The sequence below is a fragment of the Sus scrofa genome, chromosome 13 (assembly GCF_000003025.6).
Source record: "Sus scrofa isolate TJ Tabasco breed Duroc chromosome 13, Sscrofa11.1, whole genome shotgun sequence".
Lineage (NCBI taxonomy): Eukaryota > Metazoa > Chordata > Mammalia > Artiodactyla > Suidae > Sus > Sus scrofa.
In genome coordinates this window covers 22634519-22656340 of record NC_010455.5, presented here as the reverse complement: position 1 = coordinate 22656340, position 21822 = coordinate 22634519, and the positions used below count along the sequence as shown (strand labels likewise).

At 47.6% G+C, this 21822-nt stretch overlaps 1 protein-coding gene across 2 annotated transcripts in view; it reads right to left on the bottom strand.

Moving 5' to 3' along the window:
- ITGA9 (integrin subunit alpha 9) overlaps positions 624-21822 on the bottom strand; it is a 357221-nt gene continuing 336022 nt past the window's right edge. The window contains exons 27-28 of one of the 2 annotated variants that reach the window (XM_021071658.1): positions 19318-19437; positions 624-5390 (exon numbers count right to left, since the gene is read on the bottom strand). In XM_021071658.1, coding sequence (XP_020927317.1) covers positions 5292-5390; positions 19318-19437 — 219 coding nt within the window. In that variant the 3' untranslated portion in view covers positions 624-5291. The remainder of the gene's footprint in view (positions 5391-19317; positions 19438-21822) is intronic. The other variant, XM_021071659.1, reaches the window with a different exon arrangement.

Sequence of the window (21822 nt, the reverse complement as noted above, 5' to 3'; positions counted from 1 at the left end):
AATCCCCCATTTTTAACCCCTTGGTGTGTGTCTTTTCAGACCTTCTTCTATACTGTGTAGTATGTATGGGTATGAATTTTAACCATAGGGGAGTAAAATCAATCTTTATAAGTATAAAAGTGGTAATTAATGAAATAGAAAATAAGGCTTCCAGGAAAATGCTTCGTGAGGGGTAGATATATGTGAAGGCAGTCTACAAACAAGGAGGAATCTGCACCAGTTAATTTGGGCACATTCATCTTAAGATCAAGGTCCCAGGTGTGGCCCTGGGCAGGTGGGTGATGCACAGAGTAGGTGGGGGCTGTGGAATGGAGGCCAAACATCAGGGACAGTTTGGTCATGACAAGTGGGTCATTTATGTGCATTAAATGGACTGGCGCACACTCCTTAAAAGCTCATGTTCTACAACACTGAAACCCCATCGTCAACATCCTAAAAAGGCTCAAGGTAGTCTTCTTATTCTATGTTTTTGGGACTGTGCAAGTTCCCAGGCCAGGGATCAAACCTTCACCACAGCAGCGACCCAGCTGTGGCAGTGACAATGATGGATCGTTAGCCCGATGAACCACCAGGGAACTCCTCGAGGTCTTAATTAGCAAGAAATTACAGACTGAACTCCTGAATCGTTTGCAGCCATTTTTTTTTTATTCCAAACATGTATTTTGGTAAACCTGCATTTCCCAAACAGTGCAAGTGAATCAATCAGAAGTGACTGCAGAGACTTGACTACACGTGACTTCGTGCAGAGGAATACCCTCCCACTGCCATTCCTCAGCGGAAACGTACATGGGTGCGGCAGTCAAGTTGGGGAAGCGAAGTTAGTGTGGGTGCCTGCCATGCAATTAATCACTCTGAAAGCTTTTAAACTCACTCTGCCAGTCACACCGTGCACATCCGAGATTAAAAAAAACCTTAACAAAGTCTGAAATCTAGATCATTGTGCTATAAAGCATTGCACCACATGGGGCATTTGTTCATAATCCCCCTAACATGCTGAAAGTCAGAAGATACTCTAAAAGGTTCATTTTGGCCTTACTGCCTCCCTTTCCTAACCCTTCATCTATTCCTTGCTTCAGAACATATTCTCCACTGTGTGTATTATTGCTCTATATAGCAAAACAAAACATGGACTAAAACCCTGCATGCTTGGAGCATTTCTAAGGGGCATGCCTTTTTGCTGCTGAAGGGCCATTTCCCCCAAATACCAATCCTTTGCCTTGCCTCTAAATTTTGGGAAGTCTGAATCAGGTATAGGTTTTCCATGTACCCTGTGCATAACTGCATTCGCCTGGCATGGCCTTAGCCAAAAATAAAAGTAGAATAAGCTTTTTACAAGTGACTATGTTGGGGTTCCACAGGGAACATGCAGCGCCATCACATACACCTAAGGGATCTACTCCACTTCCACACTGAAAACCGGTCCTGGATGTTTCTGGTAGGCCCGCTGGATTTGTTTTGAACCACCTTGCCACTGGCTCTAGGGCTGAAGTCTACATATAGAGGAGGACTTTCTGTTGGACTTTCTACAAAGCTCACCCAGCTTCAGAATGCTGATGGGTTGGTGATGCTGATGGAATTTTCCTGAAGAACTGAGAATGCCTTAGTGACCTCAGTGACAAGTGATTCCGGACATGTGCCTGTCAGTTACCATAAAGCCACTGGGCCCACTCACTTCCACTAGCATCCTGTCATTCCTGAACCTCACGGCCTCTTCTTTGTGATGCGTCTAGGGTCACTTAAACTCCTCACTTACTCCCATGTAAACTGAGTGTGAGAAAATAATTTTTTTAAACTTTTTGGCCACCCTGTGGCATATGGAGTTCCCAGGCAAGGGATTAGATCCAAGCCATAGTTGCGACCCAGGTTGCAGGTGCGGCCATGCTGGATCCTTAACCCACTGTGCTGGGCTGGGGAATGAACTTTCATCCCAGCACTCCAGAGACACTGCTGATCATCCATTGCACCACAGTGGGCACTCCAGCAAATAATTTTTGAAAAGGTGGGCATTATTTCACTTAATTTCTATAAAGGTCCTTTTTCATATTTAAAAAGCATCTCCATCCTTCTGACAGTTGATTAAAACCCTAGTGAATACACAACCAAAAGTTGAAGCTGACCTAAATAATGCTGTGCAAGAGAACATTTGGATAGGATTCAGCAGATAACCCACAGAAGCAGGGGAGATGGAAACTGGAAGGCATTTGCAAAGAACTTTCTGGAGAGGGAACAGAGACACAACAACCCATCCTGTCTGCTCACCTGAGAGCCGGCTTCTGAGCTGGATGGAGCAGGTGAACTGGCCAAGCGGAGTGAGTGCTGACAACCTGCTTGACCTCCCTCTCCACCTCTGTGCTAAATGGTCCACTCCCCTAGTCCTGCAGCCCTGCCTGCTGCTCAGCATCAAGAGATAAGCAGAGGTACCACCTTCTGCAAATGGGTCCCAGAGAGCCTGCCAATATTTACTCTGAGGGATGCCAGGTAGGATTTTTTTTAAACTGCCCTATGAAGCCTCCTTCATCTCCTGGGTAGGTGACCACTCAAGTGTGTCTTCCACTCAGAATCGGCCAAAACCACATGGATCCCAGCTCTGAGACTCCCTCTTGAGCCTGCCCTTCCCTAAATCTGGTTGGCAGAGCCGTGGGCATGCGGGTCACCCTGCTACGCTCTCACCAATGCGTCTGCATCCCTTGCAGGAGGTGGGTTAGTGGCTATTAATGCAACTGGCCAAAGCTGCTGACAGAGCTGTCCCAGGCCTACCACCTAAGAATCCTAAACGATTCATGAAAGGACAACATGACACAATGAGGGAGAATCCACCAAAGGAAAGCTTGCAAATGAGAGCTCGTAAAGGAACCGCTCTATGCCCCGCTGTGGGAAGGTCTTCCTCCCCCCTGGGGAAAATGTGCCCGCAGTGTTCCCTGGGGAACCTCTAATACCTAGCACAATGCCTGCTGCACAGCAGGGGCCCCATACATATCTGTTAAGTGAGTGAAAAAACCCACTCAGATGGATTTTACTGCTTTTGATAAAACTCACAGATGTACTCTGAGAACTGGTTTCCTCGCCTGCATCTGCCTGTCGCTACCTCTGGATCTCTGTCCCTCTGTGAAAAGCAACACTTCTGCCTTCATTCCAAGACCAGCCTAGTTCATGCCCTTGACCCTTTGGCCTTTGTCTATTACCATGTTCACCAGGAAGGGAAGCATGATGCATTCTATCTTCCTGTATCAGAGTCAACTGTTTAAGAAACAAAAAGACACACATGTTCCCTGCCAGTTTGCAACCGCCTGGCACCCTCATAACTGCCAAAACTTTAGAAATCTTTGCACATATTAGCCAAGAAAGTGTAGAGAAAAACTTGTCTCCCCGAAGTCAAGTTCTGTGTCTTTGCAACAATGTTCACTGGCCCCCAACATGTTAGCGCCCAGTCAACAAGACTCTGTAAGCAAGACCCCTGGTCTTAGTTCTTGTTTCATTTCCATCTGATGCCATCTGGTTGTACTGAGGGCTTGAGCAAGCCGAGATATGTCACTAAGGACTCTGTAAGACTCACTCTCAGGCACGTTTTCTCTCGTGCCAGATGGCCTTTCAGCAGTGGGAACAACAGCCAGAGCTGCTCTTACTGAGGGTTCACTAGGGGCCAGGCATGGTACTGAGCCAGTTACATCCTTTCAGAGAACCACACTGCACTCAAAACTAGCAGCACTGAGTTGGTCATAAACACTGTCCAACAGAGAGCTTGGATAGCAAAGGCCATCGCTCAGCATTCACTTGTGCAAGGGACGGGCGAGGACGTCAATGCTATGCTCAGGACTCTTCGGATCATTTCTTTTGCATCATTTCTGTGTGCCTCCCAGCTTGGGGGTGCAGTGCTCTTTTTGAGGGCTGCTCCTGAGCTACGGCTCCATTTTGCCCGCAGGAATGGGAAGCAGGAAGTTTACATCTTCTTTGGGTGCAAGGCTATGAAAGCTCAGCTCCCTTGCCCCGGTTTGGGACAACTCTGAGGCATAACTGACCCTCACGAGCCGCTGCTGTGGGATCAGGCTGAAGCTCCTCTGCACAGGACCTGTCCTGAAAGGGCTCCCTTCCCTGGCTTCTTCCCTTCCCTGTCTTTCCTCCCTCATGTCTTTCCTAGGGGGCCCAGGGGACACTTCCTTAATAAGTTATTGCATGAAGATCCTTCTCTCAGAGCCTACCTCTTAAAAATCCTACCTAAGACATGATTTAAAAAAAAAAAACAACAAAAAACAGAAGCACAGGTTGAATGGTTATCTCTGAGAAGGACTCTGCAATTACCATTAGCTGGGACAGCAAGAGTGATAGAAAAAAGGGAGACCTCCAGACTCAAATTACCATAAAAAGGCAACACATCCCAGCATTCAGACACGAGTCTCTGCTTGGTGGGCACTGATGGAGTCCTTGTGGTGTGTGGACTCTGAGGCATGATGTCCAGGATGAGACGCCATTCTGAGGTTTACCAGATGACTGACTGGCATTGCTCCAAGCTTTCAGGTCTTAATCCGAGTGGAAAGAGGGTGAAATGTGTGCTGTATGAGGTGATGCACAGCAGACCTCAGAAATCAGGGTTTTCCATCCAAATTCCTGCTGGGAATCTTCCAATGAAAGGTACGCATGAAAAAAAGAAACCACCACTCATGGTTCTTTAGCACATTTCTTCACACTCGACTCCAGGCAACAAAGCTGTTAAATGTTCTGGGGTCAGCCACAGCCACAGCACCTCCCACTGGGATTCATCACATGAGGTGTCTTCCAATTATTTCACGGGTGAGTCTTTTTTAACAGCAAGTTCCAAAGTACAGTAAGATCTTTCTCCTTTAACACTTGTATGAACTTCCATGTATTTCCAAGATTTCAGGCCAGATATCAGTGCTTGAGTGAATTATATAACCATTTAATAGAAATAATAAAACATTGATACAAATATAAAGACATAATCAGTATAAAAGGCTTATATTTATAAAAATACTTTTAGGTAACAGTTTTCCCCTGAGGGTTGACCACACGTGTTGCCTCCATAAATAGTACCCAGCTCTGCAGCGGGCTTTCCAAAGTTCCGAGTTCAGCCTGAAAAGCAAGTGGTGGTGGTTCCAGTCAGGTGACCTGGCCGAAGTGGCTGCCTCAGGTTGGCACCTGGGCTTGAGAGAATGAGGACAAGAACAGCATCAGTGGGGCCTCCGAAAAATCTGGAGAAGATTCTTTCTTCCAAATATGGAAGATACAAAGATCGGGACGACAGGCGAACGACTGGGTCACGGGACGGCAGTGGCAGGTCACTGGTTTTTCTGGACCCAGTCCCAACTGTCTTCATTCTCTTTCCGGTTCTTCTCAGCTTCGATAATTTCTTTGTACCTTCTGCGAAAGAAGCCCATCTGGAAGGCAGAAAGAGGAGAGGATGGGTTAGAGAGATCCAGTCCGGATTCCAAAGCAGATGGGCATGATCTATACTCACAGCGCTGGGAAGGCTTGGAAGATTTCCTCAGATGAGACTGATTTTATTTATTTATTTATTTTTGTCTTTTTAGGGCTATGGAGGCATATGGAGGTTCCCAGGCTAGGGGTCCAATCGGAACTGTAGCCACCGGCCTACACCACAGCCACAGCAACGTCGGATCCAAGCCGCATCTGCGACCTACACCACAGCTCACAGCAACGCTGGATCCTTAACCCACTGAGTGAGGCCAGGGATCGAACCTGCAATCTCATGGTTCCTAGTTGGATTTTTCTGCTGCACCACGACGGGAACGCCGAGACTGATTTAGAAAAAGCAATACGTGGAGCCACTTTTCAAAATGCAATGACTTCCTGCAGGCTGTCTCATGATAAGTTGCTTGTTCCTTATAATGTGCTTCTGGTGGAGTGTTTCCCAAACTGTGTGCTGGGGAACACTAGTTGCTGAGGTATTCGAGGTTGTTTGGGAGTAAAAGAGGATTTATGGTCATATAAACTGGAATATACTCTTTCTTTAAGAGATTTGCAATGTACAGCAGAACAGTAAAAGAGCAAAATCAACTTCCAGGAAAGGTTCAACTCAGGAACCTGACATTTCCCAAGCTTATTTGGCCTTTGATAAATCTATTAATATCCTGAGAGATATGAGCCACCGTGGAATAATTTGATAAGCACTATTCTCCCATGACAGGCATTTAAAAGCATCTGCAAGTCTGCATCCTACTTGCTGTCCTCCAGATCTTTCTTTCACCCAGGACCTTGGAGCTACCATGTACATGATGGCAGGTTCCTTTAGCTTAGTTCTGAAAAGACCCTTCTTTCCAATGCCTTTGGCTTTTCACTTGTGGTAAAATGACACAGTCCGCATGGGCACCTCTGCCATATAAAAGCAACTTTTTGTAGCCCCAAACTGACCTTTTCTCCCACACTCAGGGAGACCGGGCATCTCGTCCTGTGCTCACTGGCCTCAGTGGCCTCTGTCTCCGAGACCACATCATTCTGCACCTGCCCTGCTACAAGACTGACTGGAGTGGGTGCATAAAATCCCTAGCTCCCGCTCCCTTTGGCCATGAAATCTTTTTTTTTCTTTTTTTTTTTTTTTTTGTCTTTTTGTTGTTGTTGTTGTTATTGTTGCTATTTCTTGGGCCGCTCCCGCGGCATATGGAGGTTCCCAGGCTAGGGGTTGAATCGGAGCTGTAGCCACCGGCCTACGCCAGAGCCACAGCAACGCGGGATCCGAGCCGCATCTGCATCCTACACCACAGCTCACGGCAACGCCAGATCGTTAACCCACTGAGCAAGGGCAGGGACCGAACCCGCAACCTCATGGTTCCTAGTCGGATTCGTTAACCACTGCGCCACGACGGGAACTCCCTGGCCATGAAATCTTGAGATGCATGCTCCTTGTGCAACTGGCCCACAGTGGTGACTGGCTTAATAATACATCCTTTATTAGCTTCTTTTCTTCCTTGCCCTGTCTCACTTCCCTGGTCTCTATCAATGTTTCCTGAGATCACCTTCCAAATAAATGATTTGCCCTCAAGCCTTGTTTCGATCTCCTAGAACAGGGGAACTGAAATAGACACGCACACTTGACCTGCTTCTGGGAGGTGTGCTGTGCTGCAGGTTTGTGGTACCACACTGTCATCAGCGTACGATTCCCACAGTCAAATGTGAAAGCCCCTGAGACAAGCAATCTCTGCAGTCTGCCGCCCATGCACACATAAAACCTGCCCTCAACAAACTGTCAAGCAAACTCAGGCTCCTGGGTACATCTAACACCATTCTCTGTGCATCTATCCCCAGCCCCTTTACCATGAGCAAAGCACCACAGTCTCATTGCACCATCTCCCTATCCCTCGAGGGAAGCTTACTGGTCCAGCCAAAAATGGGGACTGTCAAGAGAGCTGCCAAGACAGCACTGGTCACCTCCACCTACATTGCCAAAGACGTCTTGAGAGTTCCCTTTGACGGCAGTCTGCAAAGCAGTGCTGGCTGATGGCTGGGAGGGAGGGGCAGCAGTTCACAGAACAGCTGGCAAAGGTCTTGTGTTCTCAGCTTCGATCCTCAAGGCCATTTTCACAAACACTGAGTTCCCTGGAGGTGTCTTCCCAGCATCAGACCACACCTGCCAGAACCCCACTCTCTGACACCCCCATGTGTACACGTCTCTCCTCAAATCTCTACCACCTTCTCCCTTCTGCAAGGGATGTGGAAACGGGGCTTGGCCTGAACATTCTAGATAATTAGAAAAAGGTCATTGCTGCCGTCCTCGAAGCACACCCTCAGGAGGCCAGGAAGACAACCCAAGACTTAATGGAAATGTCTAACTCAGAAGTCACTGCCTGAAACCTCATTCTGTAAAGATAAAGATGTAGTTGACAGGGCTGATACGCTGTTTGCGCCTTCTGTGCTTAGGGGAATGTGATCGTGGAAAGAAGGCTGGATATAACATGAGAATAAGGAGTTCCCATCATGGCGCAGTGGTTAACGAATCCGACTAGGAACCATGAGGTTGTGGGTTCAATCCCTGGCCTTGCTCAGTGGGTTAAGGATCTGGTGTTGCCATGAGCTGTGGTGTGGGTCGCAGATGCAGCTCAGATCCCATGTTGCTGTGGCATAGGCCAGTGGCTACAGCTCCGATCAGACTCCTAGCCTGGGGACCTCCATATGCCGAGGGAGTGGCCCTAGAAAAGGCAAAAAGACCAAAAAAAAAAAAAAATCCAAAAACCCAAAAAACCATGAGAATGAGATTCTTGAGCACGTGACTCTGCTGGAATGTTTCAGTGATCTCAGGTTACTGCTCACCTTAAGCTCAGAGAAGTGACATGTCTCTACTGCGGCACTAATCAAGCAGAGCTTTAACTGCCTGCTCTGTATCATCTCTCACAGTTGTCATTTGTCTCAGGGCTCCTAGGGATTTGTACTTTTTATCCCCAGAGCTCAGCATCTCACCTCTGCTTAATGCCAGTGATAAGCTGCAAAAATGCCCCTGTATCCATGCCCTGGGCCATGTGGCTTTGCAGCAAATCTCAGCAGGAGATGGTGTCTATTTCCTTCACCCTGAATCTGTGCAGTGACTTGCTTTGACACTCAGATGCAATGGAGGTGATGTTATGTCAGTTCCACACTTAGGCCTCCAAGGCCTTGCACACTTACACTCCTGGCTCAATTTCTTGGAAACCTGCCTGGCCTCCATGTGAACAAGTTTGGTCCATTTGCTAAAAGTCCACCTGGCTGAGGTTCTCCTAGATCAGCCAGCCCCCAAGTGCCGGCAGGTGCGGGTGTGAGGCTCCCTGAGACGGAAGCAGGGCTGTTAAGCTCAGTCCAACCCACAGAATTGTGAGCTATGTAGATGGTGGTTGTTTTTAAGTCCCTAAGCTTTGGTTTGTTCATGGCAACAGTTAACTGATACAGAACTCCATATTTTTGTCTGACTTGCTGAATGAATCAACACCTATGGGAAGGGTGGCAGAGGGGCAGCTGACAGATTTGTAGGTGGAAAGAGCAGCACTGGGCCCTGTCTTGTGAGCAAACTTTTCTTGTTCAGCTCTAAGGAGGACAGGTCAGCTTACGCTCTCACAGCTATGCTGGCCTGAGGATTTGACGCAGTTTGCCATCTAGCAGGGATTTAGAGTGCCTAGTTTAACTCTTGTGGGTGTCTCTCCTGAGCTCATGTTTCATGTGTGTTGTATTTGTTACTAACCAAGTGAAGGCCTGCCATCTCCTGCAGGCAGCCAGAAGCAAGCTCTTTTCTCTCGAGTGGTGTCAGCATTGGTCTTAAAAATCCCACCCCCTTGGCAGTGCCCATAGAACTTCTCTTAGAAACAGCCTTGCAAACTTTACACCCCATCCCAATGTTGCAGGGTATCAAGCACCCTGTTCCCAACACAACCTGAGTGTTGTCTCTTAAATGGAAGATTGGAGCTGCCACTGATGTTTGTCGTCCTTTGGAGCCCAAAGACCATTCCACTCTCCTGGGTAGAGAGTGCCCAGTTCAGGAGCTCAGGGTGTGCACTGAATATAATGGGCACTCCTATCACAGATATCATAGAAGTGTATATTTATTACAACTATTTTCCAGCAGATGGCAGTCGAGTGTCTTTCTCTCACAAAACCAGTAGATTCTCTGAGTTTTCTAATAGATGGAAGTAAAGCTTATAGAGGAAGGGGCGCTGTTTTACTAGCCTTTACCAAGATGCTGTACAGTCTAGTGGTGGCTCTATTCAAACTCATATTTCTTACATGATCAAATTTATTCCATTTTTTTCTTTTTTTTTAAAACTGAAGTATAGTTGATTTACAATGTTACGGGTGTACAGAAAAGTGATTCAGTCATACATATATATACATGTATGTACAGACACACATATATATATACTCTTTTTCAGATTCTTTTCCATTATAGGTTATTACAAGATACTGTGTTATACAGTAGGATCTTACTGTTTTTCTATTTTATGTATAGGACTTTATATCTGCTAATCCCAAACTTCTAATTTTTTTTTTTTTTTTTTTTTTTGGCCATGCCTATGGCATGTGGAAAGTTCCCGGGCCAAGAACTGAACCCATGCCAGAGTTGTGGCCTGTACCCTTGCTGGGGCAACACTGATCCTTAACTTCCTGCACTGCAAGGGAACTTCTGATCCCAAATTTCTAATTTATCCCTCCCCTGCCTTTCCCCTTTGGGAACAGTACATTTGTTTTCAATGTCTATGAGTTTATTTTTGTTTTGTAAAAAAGTTAATTTGTATGACATTTTTGATTCCACATATAAGTGATGTCATGTGATATTTGTCTTCCTCTGTCTGACTTACGTCACTTGGTTAATCTCTAGGTCCATCCATGTTGCTGCAAATGGGATTGTTTCACTCTATTTTTTATGGCTGAGTAATATTCCATTGTATATATGTACCACATCTTCTTTATCCATTCATCTGTCAGTGGACATTTAGGTTGCTTCCACATCTTGACTATTGTGAACCAAACTAACTTCATTTCAGAAAAAGAGAGTTTCACCCTCACTGTTGTTTAGAGCCTGGATTTGGCTTTTGATATAGAACCTAAAGCCCAGGCTCTAAGTTTGCCAAACCACTGTGCCATGCGAGGCCTGCCCGGTGCCACAGGACTGACTCAGAAGGGCTGCAACCAGAGAGGTGCTGCAGAGGGAGGCTGGTGTTCTGATTACTGCTCACACTCCCATGAACCACCCCTCCCCGGACCACAGGGCCAGTCATTTCCTGGCTCTGAACCCCAGTGTCTTTGTCTCTGCCCAAGAGACCGATGGCATTGTTAGACCCCTTTCCAGCCCTGAAACACCATGAAGCTTTCCATGTTGCCCCCCTGAGAAGGCTTGGGACTGTAGCCTATGGGGCCCATGGCTGTGTATGTAAGCCCTCGCGTACACACAGGCAGCAGGCACAGAGTCCTTGCCTGACGTCAACTTTTCACAGAGTTTTTGGAAACTTAAATTTCCAATTTTTACATTAAAGTACAGATATATTATCGAGAAGTCTAAAAGTCTTAAACACTAAGACAAATCAAGACTTCAAAGACATTTCTCTCCTGCAGCAGGCCTCCCTCAGGCCTACACTCTCATTCTCATTAGCGCTCATGGGTACTTTGGGGAAAAGCTTGGAGAGATGGCGAGCAAACCTACATTTTTGCAGCCCGCCGAGCCTACCCGGCGGGTGTGGGAAATGACTTGAGATGAGTTAAGCTGGACCCTCAGCAGCCCCAGGCTCAATTCCAACTCAGTGGAGTTTATGTTTTCCTGCACTTCTTCTGGAACCTTCCAGGACTTGCTTTACCACTTGCAGGGCAAAAGGCTCTGTTTATAACTGTTCTGTCCATAGCAGGGGGAACACTCATGGAAAGCCTACAGGAAGAAATACTCCAGCCAAACTTGGCTCCCTTGGAAGCTGAGGGAGCAGGGGCTTTTCTGACTTCCTGTCTGTGTGGGTCCTGACGGGGGCCTGCACCGTCCCGACAGACTCACACAATTTTCTGATATAAACGTGCATCAAAAAGCTGCCAGAAAACCCCAGGGGAAACAGCAGTTTCCCCTAAACAGCTCTAATTAGGAAGATGCTGTGAGAGGCCTGGGGCCCAGGAAGAAATGAGGACTGACTGCGTTCTGGGGTCCACAGCCTACAGCACAGCCTCCTCCTTGCCAGCCCACCTCGGGGTGGGGAGTGCGGGGTGGCTGCACAACCTCACGGAGTCTGGTCCCTGGCGCCGTCTCCACAACCTCAGCCCTGCCTCCTGGGCAGCCATGCCAAGGGCCTCGGACAAGCTCCTTCTTTGGATGGATTCACCCTCCTGTTTACAGTCGCTGCAAGTTCCTTGACTATTTACATAGCACGTCTCTGTCTCGAGATGTCCACAGGGCAACATCAGCCCAATATTTACTTCCAAACATAAATAAGTCCCCATGGAGTGTTTCTGGCACATGGTTTTAATTGAGACAGTGAAGGGTGCGTGTGTGTGTGTGTGTGTGTCCTCTTCTTTGAGGAGAAGCAAGGATGGGTCCTCACAGCACAGCCAGAGGGAAGGTGATAAGCCCAGAGACTCCTGGAGGTGCTGCCAAACCGACACAAAGCTCTGAGCCATTTCACAGATTTATTTTTCTAAGTGTTTCTGCTCAAGGTGAGCAGCAGTGCTTTCTCATGAAATCCAGGAGCCCAAAAGCCAGCTCTGGAGGAGCAGGCTCTTAAAAGAGGGCCGGCCGAAAGACAGTTTGAGATGGTCTCTCTGAGAGAGGGTGGCAAACCCACGGCACAGCCCGCTTCTTCGTGACTTGTGACAGGGAAGAGCTGGCAGGTCCTGGGCCTTTGGGGAAGAGGCTGGTCCCAGGGCTGGCCAGGCAGGCGATGGCACGGCCCTTCGCTCCAAGACAGCTCAGCTTGCAAAAGAGGCAAAAGGGGATGGGGGAAAGGTTCCTGGACTGAAAGGAGTAGAGGAGGATGCAGAGTTTTTCTCCTTCATGGAGTGGTGGCCTGTGGGTTTTGGCACAGTGTACCAGGGACGGGGTTGGTGGGGGGTGCGGAGAGAAGAGGAGGAGGGAGAGAGAAGGCTGGGGCCCTCAATGAGGCTTTTCCTCCTGAAGGAAATACATCTCTGCATCCCCACACTCTCACCACTTGACTCAAAGGCTGGATGAGCTGAAGGCACTTCTTAAATGTGCAAGTCACATATGATCTCTGAACAATTACAACTTTCTCCTCTAAACAGACCTTTACGATTGTCTTGCAGAGGCACCAGGCCCAGGCAGTTTCAAACCCCAGTCAGGAGCTAGAGAAAGGAGAGGGGACTCATTGGATTTTTCTCCCTTAAAAGAGTTTCTGATTTCAAAGTTTTCTTCCTGCATGGTGGTTTGGCAGGCTACGGTAATCCTCGCACATAAAGTTTAAATTATGGCTCCCAGTGTCTGCTAAGGGCCCAGCTCTGGGAAGGCTGATTAGGATCCATTTCAGTATTTGAAGAAGGGTCTGGTTAGCTCGGGGCCCTCGTTGTGGATCTTGCGCTGGGGCCAGGGCCTGCTGCCGCCAAGCATGAGAGAGAGAGAGAGAGAGAGAGAGAGAGAGAGAGAGAGAGAGAGAGAGAGAGAGAGAGCGCGAGCCTGAGATGCCAGTGAGCTGAACTTCTGGAAGGCCCTAGGGTCTGCTCAGAAGCAGAGGAGGAGGTTGAGCATGGGGTGGAGAGCCTGGAGTTCAGCTTTGGAGAAGGCATTTGCTGACCCTATAAGGGGTTTCTATTTAGGATAAGCAGAGCATGATGGGCATGTCAGTGGCACATGGTTACATGTAGGACATACCTAAGTGGCAGTCAGGAGCTTGGGGCCTGGGTTCTTTACTTGGCCAGTCCTGCTCACCCCTCAGGGTGACTGGCTCGGCTACCACCTGCTCACTAAACTGCTTTCCCCAGAGTCTTCAAGCCTGAGTGAGAGCTCTGTTGCTTACTACCCCTGTCCCTTTGCCCCAGGCTGGCCCCAAGAGGCATTCAATACTGTTTGCTGAGTGAAGGCACTGGCCAGCTTGCAAGTGTAAAACATGCTGACTCGCAGGCCTTTGAGACACCAAAAAATCCATCTGCATGGGGCCAGCTGCCTTATGAAGTTTTTGCTACCATGCCACAATATGTTTATATGATACATTTTGGGGAACAACCATTTTGGGCTCATGAGTGCAAGGCAATGGCAAGCAACCATAGGGAGCTGTGTCAGGGGCTATGCCAAAGGGAACTTCAAGAGATGTGGCTCCAGAAAGGGAAGAGGACTTGAACACTGCCCACCTGTCTTCAAAGGCCCAGTGAAGTGTTTCCTGGTAGCCATGGCAACTTGGTACCACGCAGTAGCTCTCCCCTTGAAAGGATTGGAGGGAATAATATGTGAAATACGGTAATAAGCCAGAACCAGTTGGAGGGAACGATATATGAAATATGGTAATATGCCAGAACCAATTAAATCTCCTATGTCACTCAAATATTAGGCCCATTAATCAATAGATGCCTGTGCATTGGACTGTCAATATGATATTAGACCTCTACATATAACACGTCTTTCTTAGGTTACAAAAATAGGAATCTGAGTCAACAAGAGGTCTGTAGGTGAAGTACATCTCATCTGCTCTTTTCAATGTCCTATAAAGTCATTTGATTTAGTTAGTCCTTTAAGGAAAAAATATTTTTCCCAAAGAAACTCTGCGGAGCTCCTTGCCACCCTGTCGATTTGCCTGAATAGACTGCCCACTCTGAATGCTGAGTGCGTTCCTGAGCCTTGCACTTTTTTTTTTCCTACAAAGAGCTCAATGGTAATTTTATCTATGGCACAATGGAAGAGAGATGAGGTTGCATATACTTTAAAGCAACAAAACTTCCAGTTAGGCGAATCATCCTAGTGACTTTGAAAGATTAAGATTTTGCCTATATTTCTTTTTTTTGGCCATGCATGAAGAAGTTTCCAGGCCAGGGATTGAACCAGAGCCACAGCAGGGACAACACCGAATGCTTAGCTACTGAGACATCAGGGAACACCAGATTTTGTTTCTATTTCTCAACATCATGTATATGACAGGTAAAACCTGACCACAAACCCTTCGCTACCACTCCCATTGGGAGGCAGGATCTTTTTCCTCTGTTCCCTGACTCTATGCTGGCATGTGACTGCTTTGACCAGCAGAGTACAGTGGAATGATGCCATGTCAGGTCTGGGACAGCCTTTCAGAGAACTGGCAGCTGTCACCATGGTCTCCCAGAACTGAAGCCACCATGTAAAAAGGTTAGCACATTCTGTTGGAAGGGACACTTGGAGAGGCCCCGAGTCTGCACAGAGAGGGAGGGGGCCCGGCTGAGTCCAGCCTCCCGGCCATTCCTACCCAAGGTGCCAGGATGTGAATAAAGTTGTCTTGTGAGGCAGACCAGCCCAGCCACCAGGTAAATGCCCCTGTGTGACACCACTCAGTGTCACGTGGAACAGAAGAATCACCCAGCCAAACCCTTCCTGGATCCCTGCCTGACCCGTTCATTCATAAGAAAGAAGAGAACACAATTTGGGAGAACACAATTCTCTCGCCCAGGCTTGTAGGACTGGGACTCAGAGGTGGCTAAGCAGCCCGTGTCTGTGGCTTGAAGTCACTGAGGTGAGTCTGGAGGGGGTGGGGGCAACCATTTCCCCCTGTGTGTAGGAAAGCGTGATCCGCTGTGGGGGAAGGAGGGCGCAGGTGTGCAGAGGAGCAGAGGGAAGAGACTGCGTAGGCAAAGGGAGCGAGGCGAGGAGGGAGGGAGGCTGCCTGGGTTTCTGGACTCTTTCTGGGTCTGGATGCACGCATTTCCTTTGGGACTGAGGAGTCCCTTGCACTCTTAGAATCAATCCTCTCTCACATTCATCTTCTCTCTCTGAAATGACTATGAATGGATTTCTGGTGTTTGCAATCGGAAAAAAATGCCCCTGTGATAATTGAAATGAGTACGTTCAGTCCCGGAAACCAAAGGGACTGCTTCCGCACCAGCGAGGTGACAGGTGGGGGCGGGGCTGGGAGTGACTAAAGCCCAGTCTGGTCTCCTGTAGGCATCATACACTCAGAAAGCCCAAGATTCATCTTCCCTGATAAGACTTCAAGCCCTGCCTTCCTTACCCTGGTTACAAGAAACCATCCGTTGATCCATTGTCTAAGCTGAAAACAGAGAGGGGCTGCCACTTTTTTCCTTCCTGGCTTCTCAAGTCCAATGGGTCACCAATAGATCCTGCCTGTTCTAACTGGTCCTCCCCTCCCCGACGGGGACCGTCTTGGCCCCACCCTGACCCCAGATCTCTCTCCCAAAGCAGAACTGGTCAGGTCACTGCTCGGCTTTTGGACCTCCAGGCTCCCCTATCTCCAGGTCAGCAGGGTCGCTCCCAACCAGGCAATCTTATTACCAGTCACTGACTTACCATCCAGACACACTCACAAGCTGCTCCTCACAAACCCTGCTCATTTTCTCACTTTCTCTCCCCTCTGTATGGGAAATCCATCTGCCCTTCCCCATCTGGAAGACTCAAATCAAATCTATGCTCAGACTTGAATGACACCTCATTTGTGAAATGTCCTCTGACGACAACTGGGGGCTTCTATGTATTAAGTGCTAAGCATTTTGCCTGTGTTACCTCCATACCGCAAGTTAGATGTTAGGGGCTCTGTTTTAGAGAGGAGGAAATGGAGGTCAGAGAGGGAAAGCCACTCTCCCAAGGTCACACAGCCAGGGTTCCAGTTCACAGCTGTCAACGTGCAAAGTCTACACCCTCACCTACTATGCTGTACCCAACTGCCTTTTCATCTCCTGGAGTGGGGGCAGGGGGATTAATGGTGCCTTCTTCTCAGTTTCCAGAATAGTCACTGCACAGCACCCACCACCCTCAATTACATTTATAGGTCTGTGTGCTAGGTGGAGAGGCGTTCAGGGCAGAGTCACAATCACTAGGGTATCCAGGCTCCTAGCCCAGTGTTTGGTTCAAAGCAAGTGTTCAATAAATCTGAGTTAAAACCAATATTGCTCTTGGATGGTGAGCAAAGCTTCTTGTTCAGTTGGCTGGTTGGTTGGCTGTTTTTTATGCCTGCACCCCTGGCATATGGAAGTTCTCGGGCCAGGGACTGAATCTGAGTTACAGCTGTGGCAATGCCAGAGCCTTTAATCCACTGCGCCAGGCCAGGCATTGAACCCACGCCTCTGTAGTGACCTGAGCTGCTGCAGTTGGATTCTCAACCCACTGCACCACAGTGGGAACTCCTGGCAAAGCTGTTTGGACCCATATAGCATCAATCGCCAGCTTCCTCGGAGCTGTTCTAGGATCTTCCTTCTACCTCCAGCTGTAGAGGTCTTGTCGGGTTGCAACCCCTTGACCACTCTGATTTTAGGGCCAGTCCATGGCAGAAGGAAATGTCTGCCTTCTTGGGGCCCAGCTTTCTGGATCACACACAGCTGGGTGACCTCAGGATGCTGGCTACCCCATGACACCTTCTCCTGCAACCACATTCTTTAAGCAAATACAACAGGAGCAAAGTGAAACAGAGGGCAGGTGAAGGAGGAGGGAGTGTGTGCTTGGGAGAGGGGGTGCTCCTGAGTGGAGGGGCCAGGTGGCAGCCAGGCGGAGGACATGCCAGCCCTGAGAGTGGGGAGGACATGGCCACCACGCTCAGCTACTCTGTGTCTCTGGTCCCACGCACCCAGCCGTGGAGGATGGGTTTCTTTTCTTCTGAAATGTCCACACAAAGGCAGAAGGAAGTCTCTCTCTCTTACACCTCCTCCGCCAAAGCCCGTACTGTCTTTTCGGATCCCAAACACTGAGCTGGCTTTGTTCTCTACCCACAGACCAGACGCCTTGGCAGGAAGGAGTTGGAGATGGAGAAGAGGGTGAATTAAGACTCTATCTGGCCATGCAGATTAAACAAACAACAAATGGGGAGTTTTTTTTTTTTTTTTTTTTTTTTTTTAAAGGTAATATCCGCTCCTGGCAAAACATGCAGGAAATTGGGCACTGTGGATACTCTTCTTGTGGGAGGGTGATGGGTATAACCTTTCTAGAGGGCAACTGGCAACTTGTAATAAAAGGCTTAAAATAATGCATTTCTTTTGACTCGGTAATGCCATTTCCACGGTTTCATTTGAAGGACATAGTGAAGGATGGGTGCAACGATTTGGCTCCAAGCATAGTCACTGTGGCACAGTTAAAAGGAGTGTGAAGCCCTGAGCTATCTGAGTCCCGCACCCAAGCGCTGGGTGAGTAATCCTCAGACATCTGCAGCCTTCGGGCAGTGCTGGATACTGGCTTTTAACAACATGGAATGATGGTCACCATTTTGCACTCAGGGAAAGACAGGCTGTAAAACAGTACGTGGGATGTCCAAAAAGCATGGGAACCTAAGATAAACTTATTTTCAAGTAATATGCTCAATCTACTTTTTTTTTTGACCTCCAAACCCCTTTTTTTTCAGGTGAAGAATCTCTAAATTTAAAGCAATCAGTCCAACTGTCAATCTGAAAAAATGCACAAGAAACCCATGATTTTCCCTGTTTCTAGACTTCTTGGATGCTTTCAAGTATATTTATTACACTTTTTTTCAGATCGATAATTGAAGCCATGGCTTTAACCTTAAAGGTCCTGCACCCGTAAATATACCAAGTGTTTTACTAGAGAATTTAACACATTATTCAAAAGTAGGCAGGTGCTATGAGAATGCCGGGTCTCTGTCTATCATATAGAGAAAAAGGTCAAGAAGAGATGATGCTGGGTTCACCATGGTTATTTCTGGGCCAGGCACTTCTGAATATTTGACAACTTTTTTTCTTACTGATACATTTTTATGTTTGATCAATAAATACAAATTATTTTGGAATCCCCAAGAAACCAATCCCTTGAATTTAAAGCATCCATCCACACTTGTGTTAGAGGCTGTTTCCACCTGCCTCTGGAAGCTGGAACACTGCCAAAGCAGGGACGTGGGGTCAGGAAGTCCCAGCTGTGGTCCCCGGTGCTGTTCTAGGAGCTGGCAACACGGTGGAAAGAAGAACAGACCGGACCCCACTCACCTGGCACATCACCGCCCAGTGGAAGAGACAGACCTTCCTCATATCATGACTCTGAAAACATTAGTGGTGAACACAGAGGCTCTGAGGTTAAGGACTTCAGGTCTCTGAGAAGAGCGTGTGAGGAAGAGAAACCATTCTAGACTTGGGGGTGAGGACAGCCCTTCTTCCCTTGAGAAAGTGACAAGAGGCAGGACACAAAGGATGAGCAGGTGGTCCCCGGTGAAGGAGGCAGGGTAAATCTACCCTTTGGGGCACAAACGAACCCCCAAGGAGTTGGGGGAACTTCTGGTGAAGTGACCCAGGCAACACTCTGGACACTTAGCTCCCGCCCACCTCCATTTCCGGAGTCTTCTGGCAGAAACCTTTTCCACATTCCACGTGGGAAAAGAACAAAGAGCTGCTCTGTAGTTTCTCTTCTTGTTTTTTATGTCAAGGATGTGAGTTAGCCATTCCCGTCCCGGTCCCAGCTGCTACTCCCCAAGCTTCTGTTTTGGAGCTGGGCTCCCACCATTCTGTTTCAGGGCTGGTGGCAACTCCGTTAAGGAAGGCAGGAGAAGAGGGGGCTGAGATTTTGGGGTTGCCTCTAAAGTGGTCCAATCCTCAGGCGTGAATGGCCTCAAGAGGAGCCAACATTCCATTCACTGCCTAGAGGGGGCCATACTCCCAGTGCTGTACCTGCACCACCAGGGAAGTCCCACCGGGAAAGCTGTAGCCCAGGAGAGGGGGGAGGTGGGAGGGCTGGGCATCTGGGCGGGCACTCCGGGTGCACCTGCCATCTCCACTCACCTTCCAGAGCAGCACGGCCAGCAGCAGGAAGATGAGGATCCCCACCAGCAAGCTTATGGCGATGATCCAGCCCACGACGTAGCCTCGGGGCTCCAGGTTGTGCAACGCCTCAAAGACCACCTGTGAGGCAAAGCAGAAGTGAGCGGGTTCCCAAGAGGAGCCTACTCTTTTCTACCTGGTTCAGGTTAGAGAATCCTACCTTTTTTGCAGCAACAGGGATGGACATAGAGATGATCATACTAAGTGAAATAAGTCAGAGAAGGACAAATACCATATGATATCACTTACATGGGGAATAAAAAATGATACAAAAGAACTCATTTACAAAATAGAAACAAACTCAGATTTTGAAATCAAATTTATGGTTACCCAAGGGGAAACATGGGGCTGGGGTGGGGCGGGAAATAATTAGGAGGTTGGGATTAACATATACACACTATTATATATAAAATAGGTAAGTAACAAGGACCTACTGTATAGCATAGAGAAACCTACTCAATATTCTGTAATCACCTATATGAGAAAAGAATCTTAAAAAGGAGTATATACATATAACTGAGTCACTTTGCTGTATACCTGAAACTAACACAACATTGTAAATCAACTATACTCTAATAATTTTTTTTTTTTATTTTTTTATTTTTTTTTTTTTTTTTCTTTTTTGTCTTTTTGCCATTTTCTTGGGCCGCTCTCACGGCATATGGAGGTTCCCAGGCCAGGGGTCGAATCGGAGCTGTAGCCACCGGCCTACGCCAGAGCCACAGCAGCGTGGGATCCAAGCCGCGTCTGCAACCTACACCACAGCTCACGGCAACGCCGGATCGTCAACCCACTGAGCAAGGGCAGGGACCGAACCCGCAACCTCATGGTTCCTAGTCGGGTTCGTTAACCACTGCGCCACGATGGGAACTCCAATTTTTTTTTTTTAAAAGACAGATCCATGCCTTTGCATTCTTGTCCTGAAAAAGCTGTGGATCAACTGCCTCCCACAATCAGAATCTGTCGAGGTGTCTTGTACAGGTCAACTATGAGGCACCGAGGCTGAGAGGTGTACCCTTAGGCCAACAAGGTACTCTGCTCAGTTTTCTGCTCTGTGAAAGGGAAAGTACGATGGTTTATGAGCGTTCCTGGTCTCTGTCTCAGAGAGAAGCTCTGCTGAACCTTCTCGCTGACAACTGATTGCTAAGATGGGCTCAAGGGAGTCAGCTGTAAAGTCTAATCCCTTGGATAACCCCGATGGCTGCACAGGGATGCTGCCCACCCCGCCTCCTGACAAAGCCACCTTGGAGGTCTGGTTTTGTGGATTCAGAGACGGTGAAGAGTATCCACTACAGTTTAGTCTGGCAAATTCCATAAGAATGTCCTGTCACTTCCCTGGAATGTGTGCTTAATCTTTTATTATTTTTAGGGATGCCGTTCATCTTCTTGGACGTGCGCTTTATGCTTTGGCAGAGCTGGTTCCTGCACATCACAACTCTAGCAAACTCATTGTGGGGGATGATCTGAGCATCCTGCAGTTCTAAGACGTCACGTGTTCCATAAACACCCAAAGAAACAGCAGCATGGACCACAGGGAGAGAAGCACCGACAATCCAGTCTTGTCTCCATCACTAATGAAGGGGATAATCCTGGTCAAGCCCTTGAATCTCTTTAATTAAAAAATTAAAACAGATTTTCAATCAGTCCATGGTATGCATGTATATATGTATGTATGTATGTATGTATGTATGTATTTTTTTATTATTATTATTATTATTTTTTAGGGCCGCACCTGTGGCATATGGAGGCTTCCAGGCTAAGAGCTGAATCAGAGCTGTAGCCACTGGCCTACACCAGAGCCACAGCAACACAGGATCTGAGCTGTGTCTGCAACCTATACCACGGCTCACTTCAACGCCGGATCCTTAACACACTGGGCAAGGCCAGGGATCTAACCCAAGTCCTCATGGATCCTAGTTGGGCTCGTTAACTGCTGAGCTACAACAGGAACTCATATGTTTTTTTTTAATTGAACTTTAGCTGACTTACAATATTATATTAGTTTCAGGCATACTGCATAACGATACAGATGATATTTTTACAGATGATACTCCATTAAAAGATAATGGCTATAATTTCCTGGGCTCAGCAAGATATCTTTGTTGCTTATCTATGTTATACATAGTAGTCTGCATCTGTTAATCCCATTCCTGTTACCTTTTAAATATCTTTTCTATCTTCTTATTTCTATCCCCAGGTACTACCCTGGTTCAAGCCTAAGCTTCTCTCACTGGCATGATTTCAGAAGCCCTGGAAGAGCCTCCCTGCTGTTAAAGAGCTGTCTTCCTAAAACAGGTCTCATCATGTCATTTTTCAGTTTATACTATAGATAACGTCATTTTATACTATACACAATTCAGGTACTAGTCTCTTTATAATCTGGTCACTTTACTACCTTTCTAGCCCCTGGCAGGACCTGTAGTCACATTCTAACCAATTAGTTATCTCTTTTTGAGAACTATGATG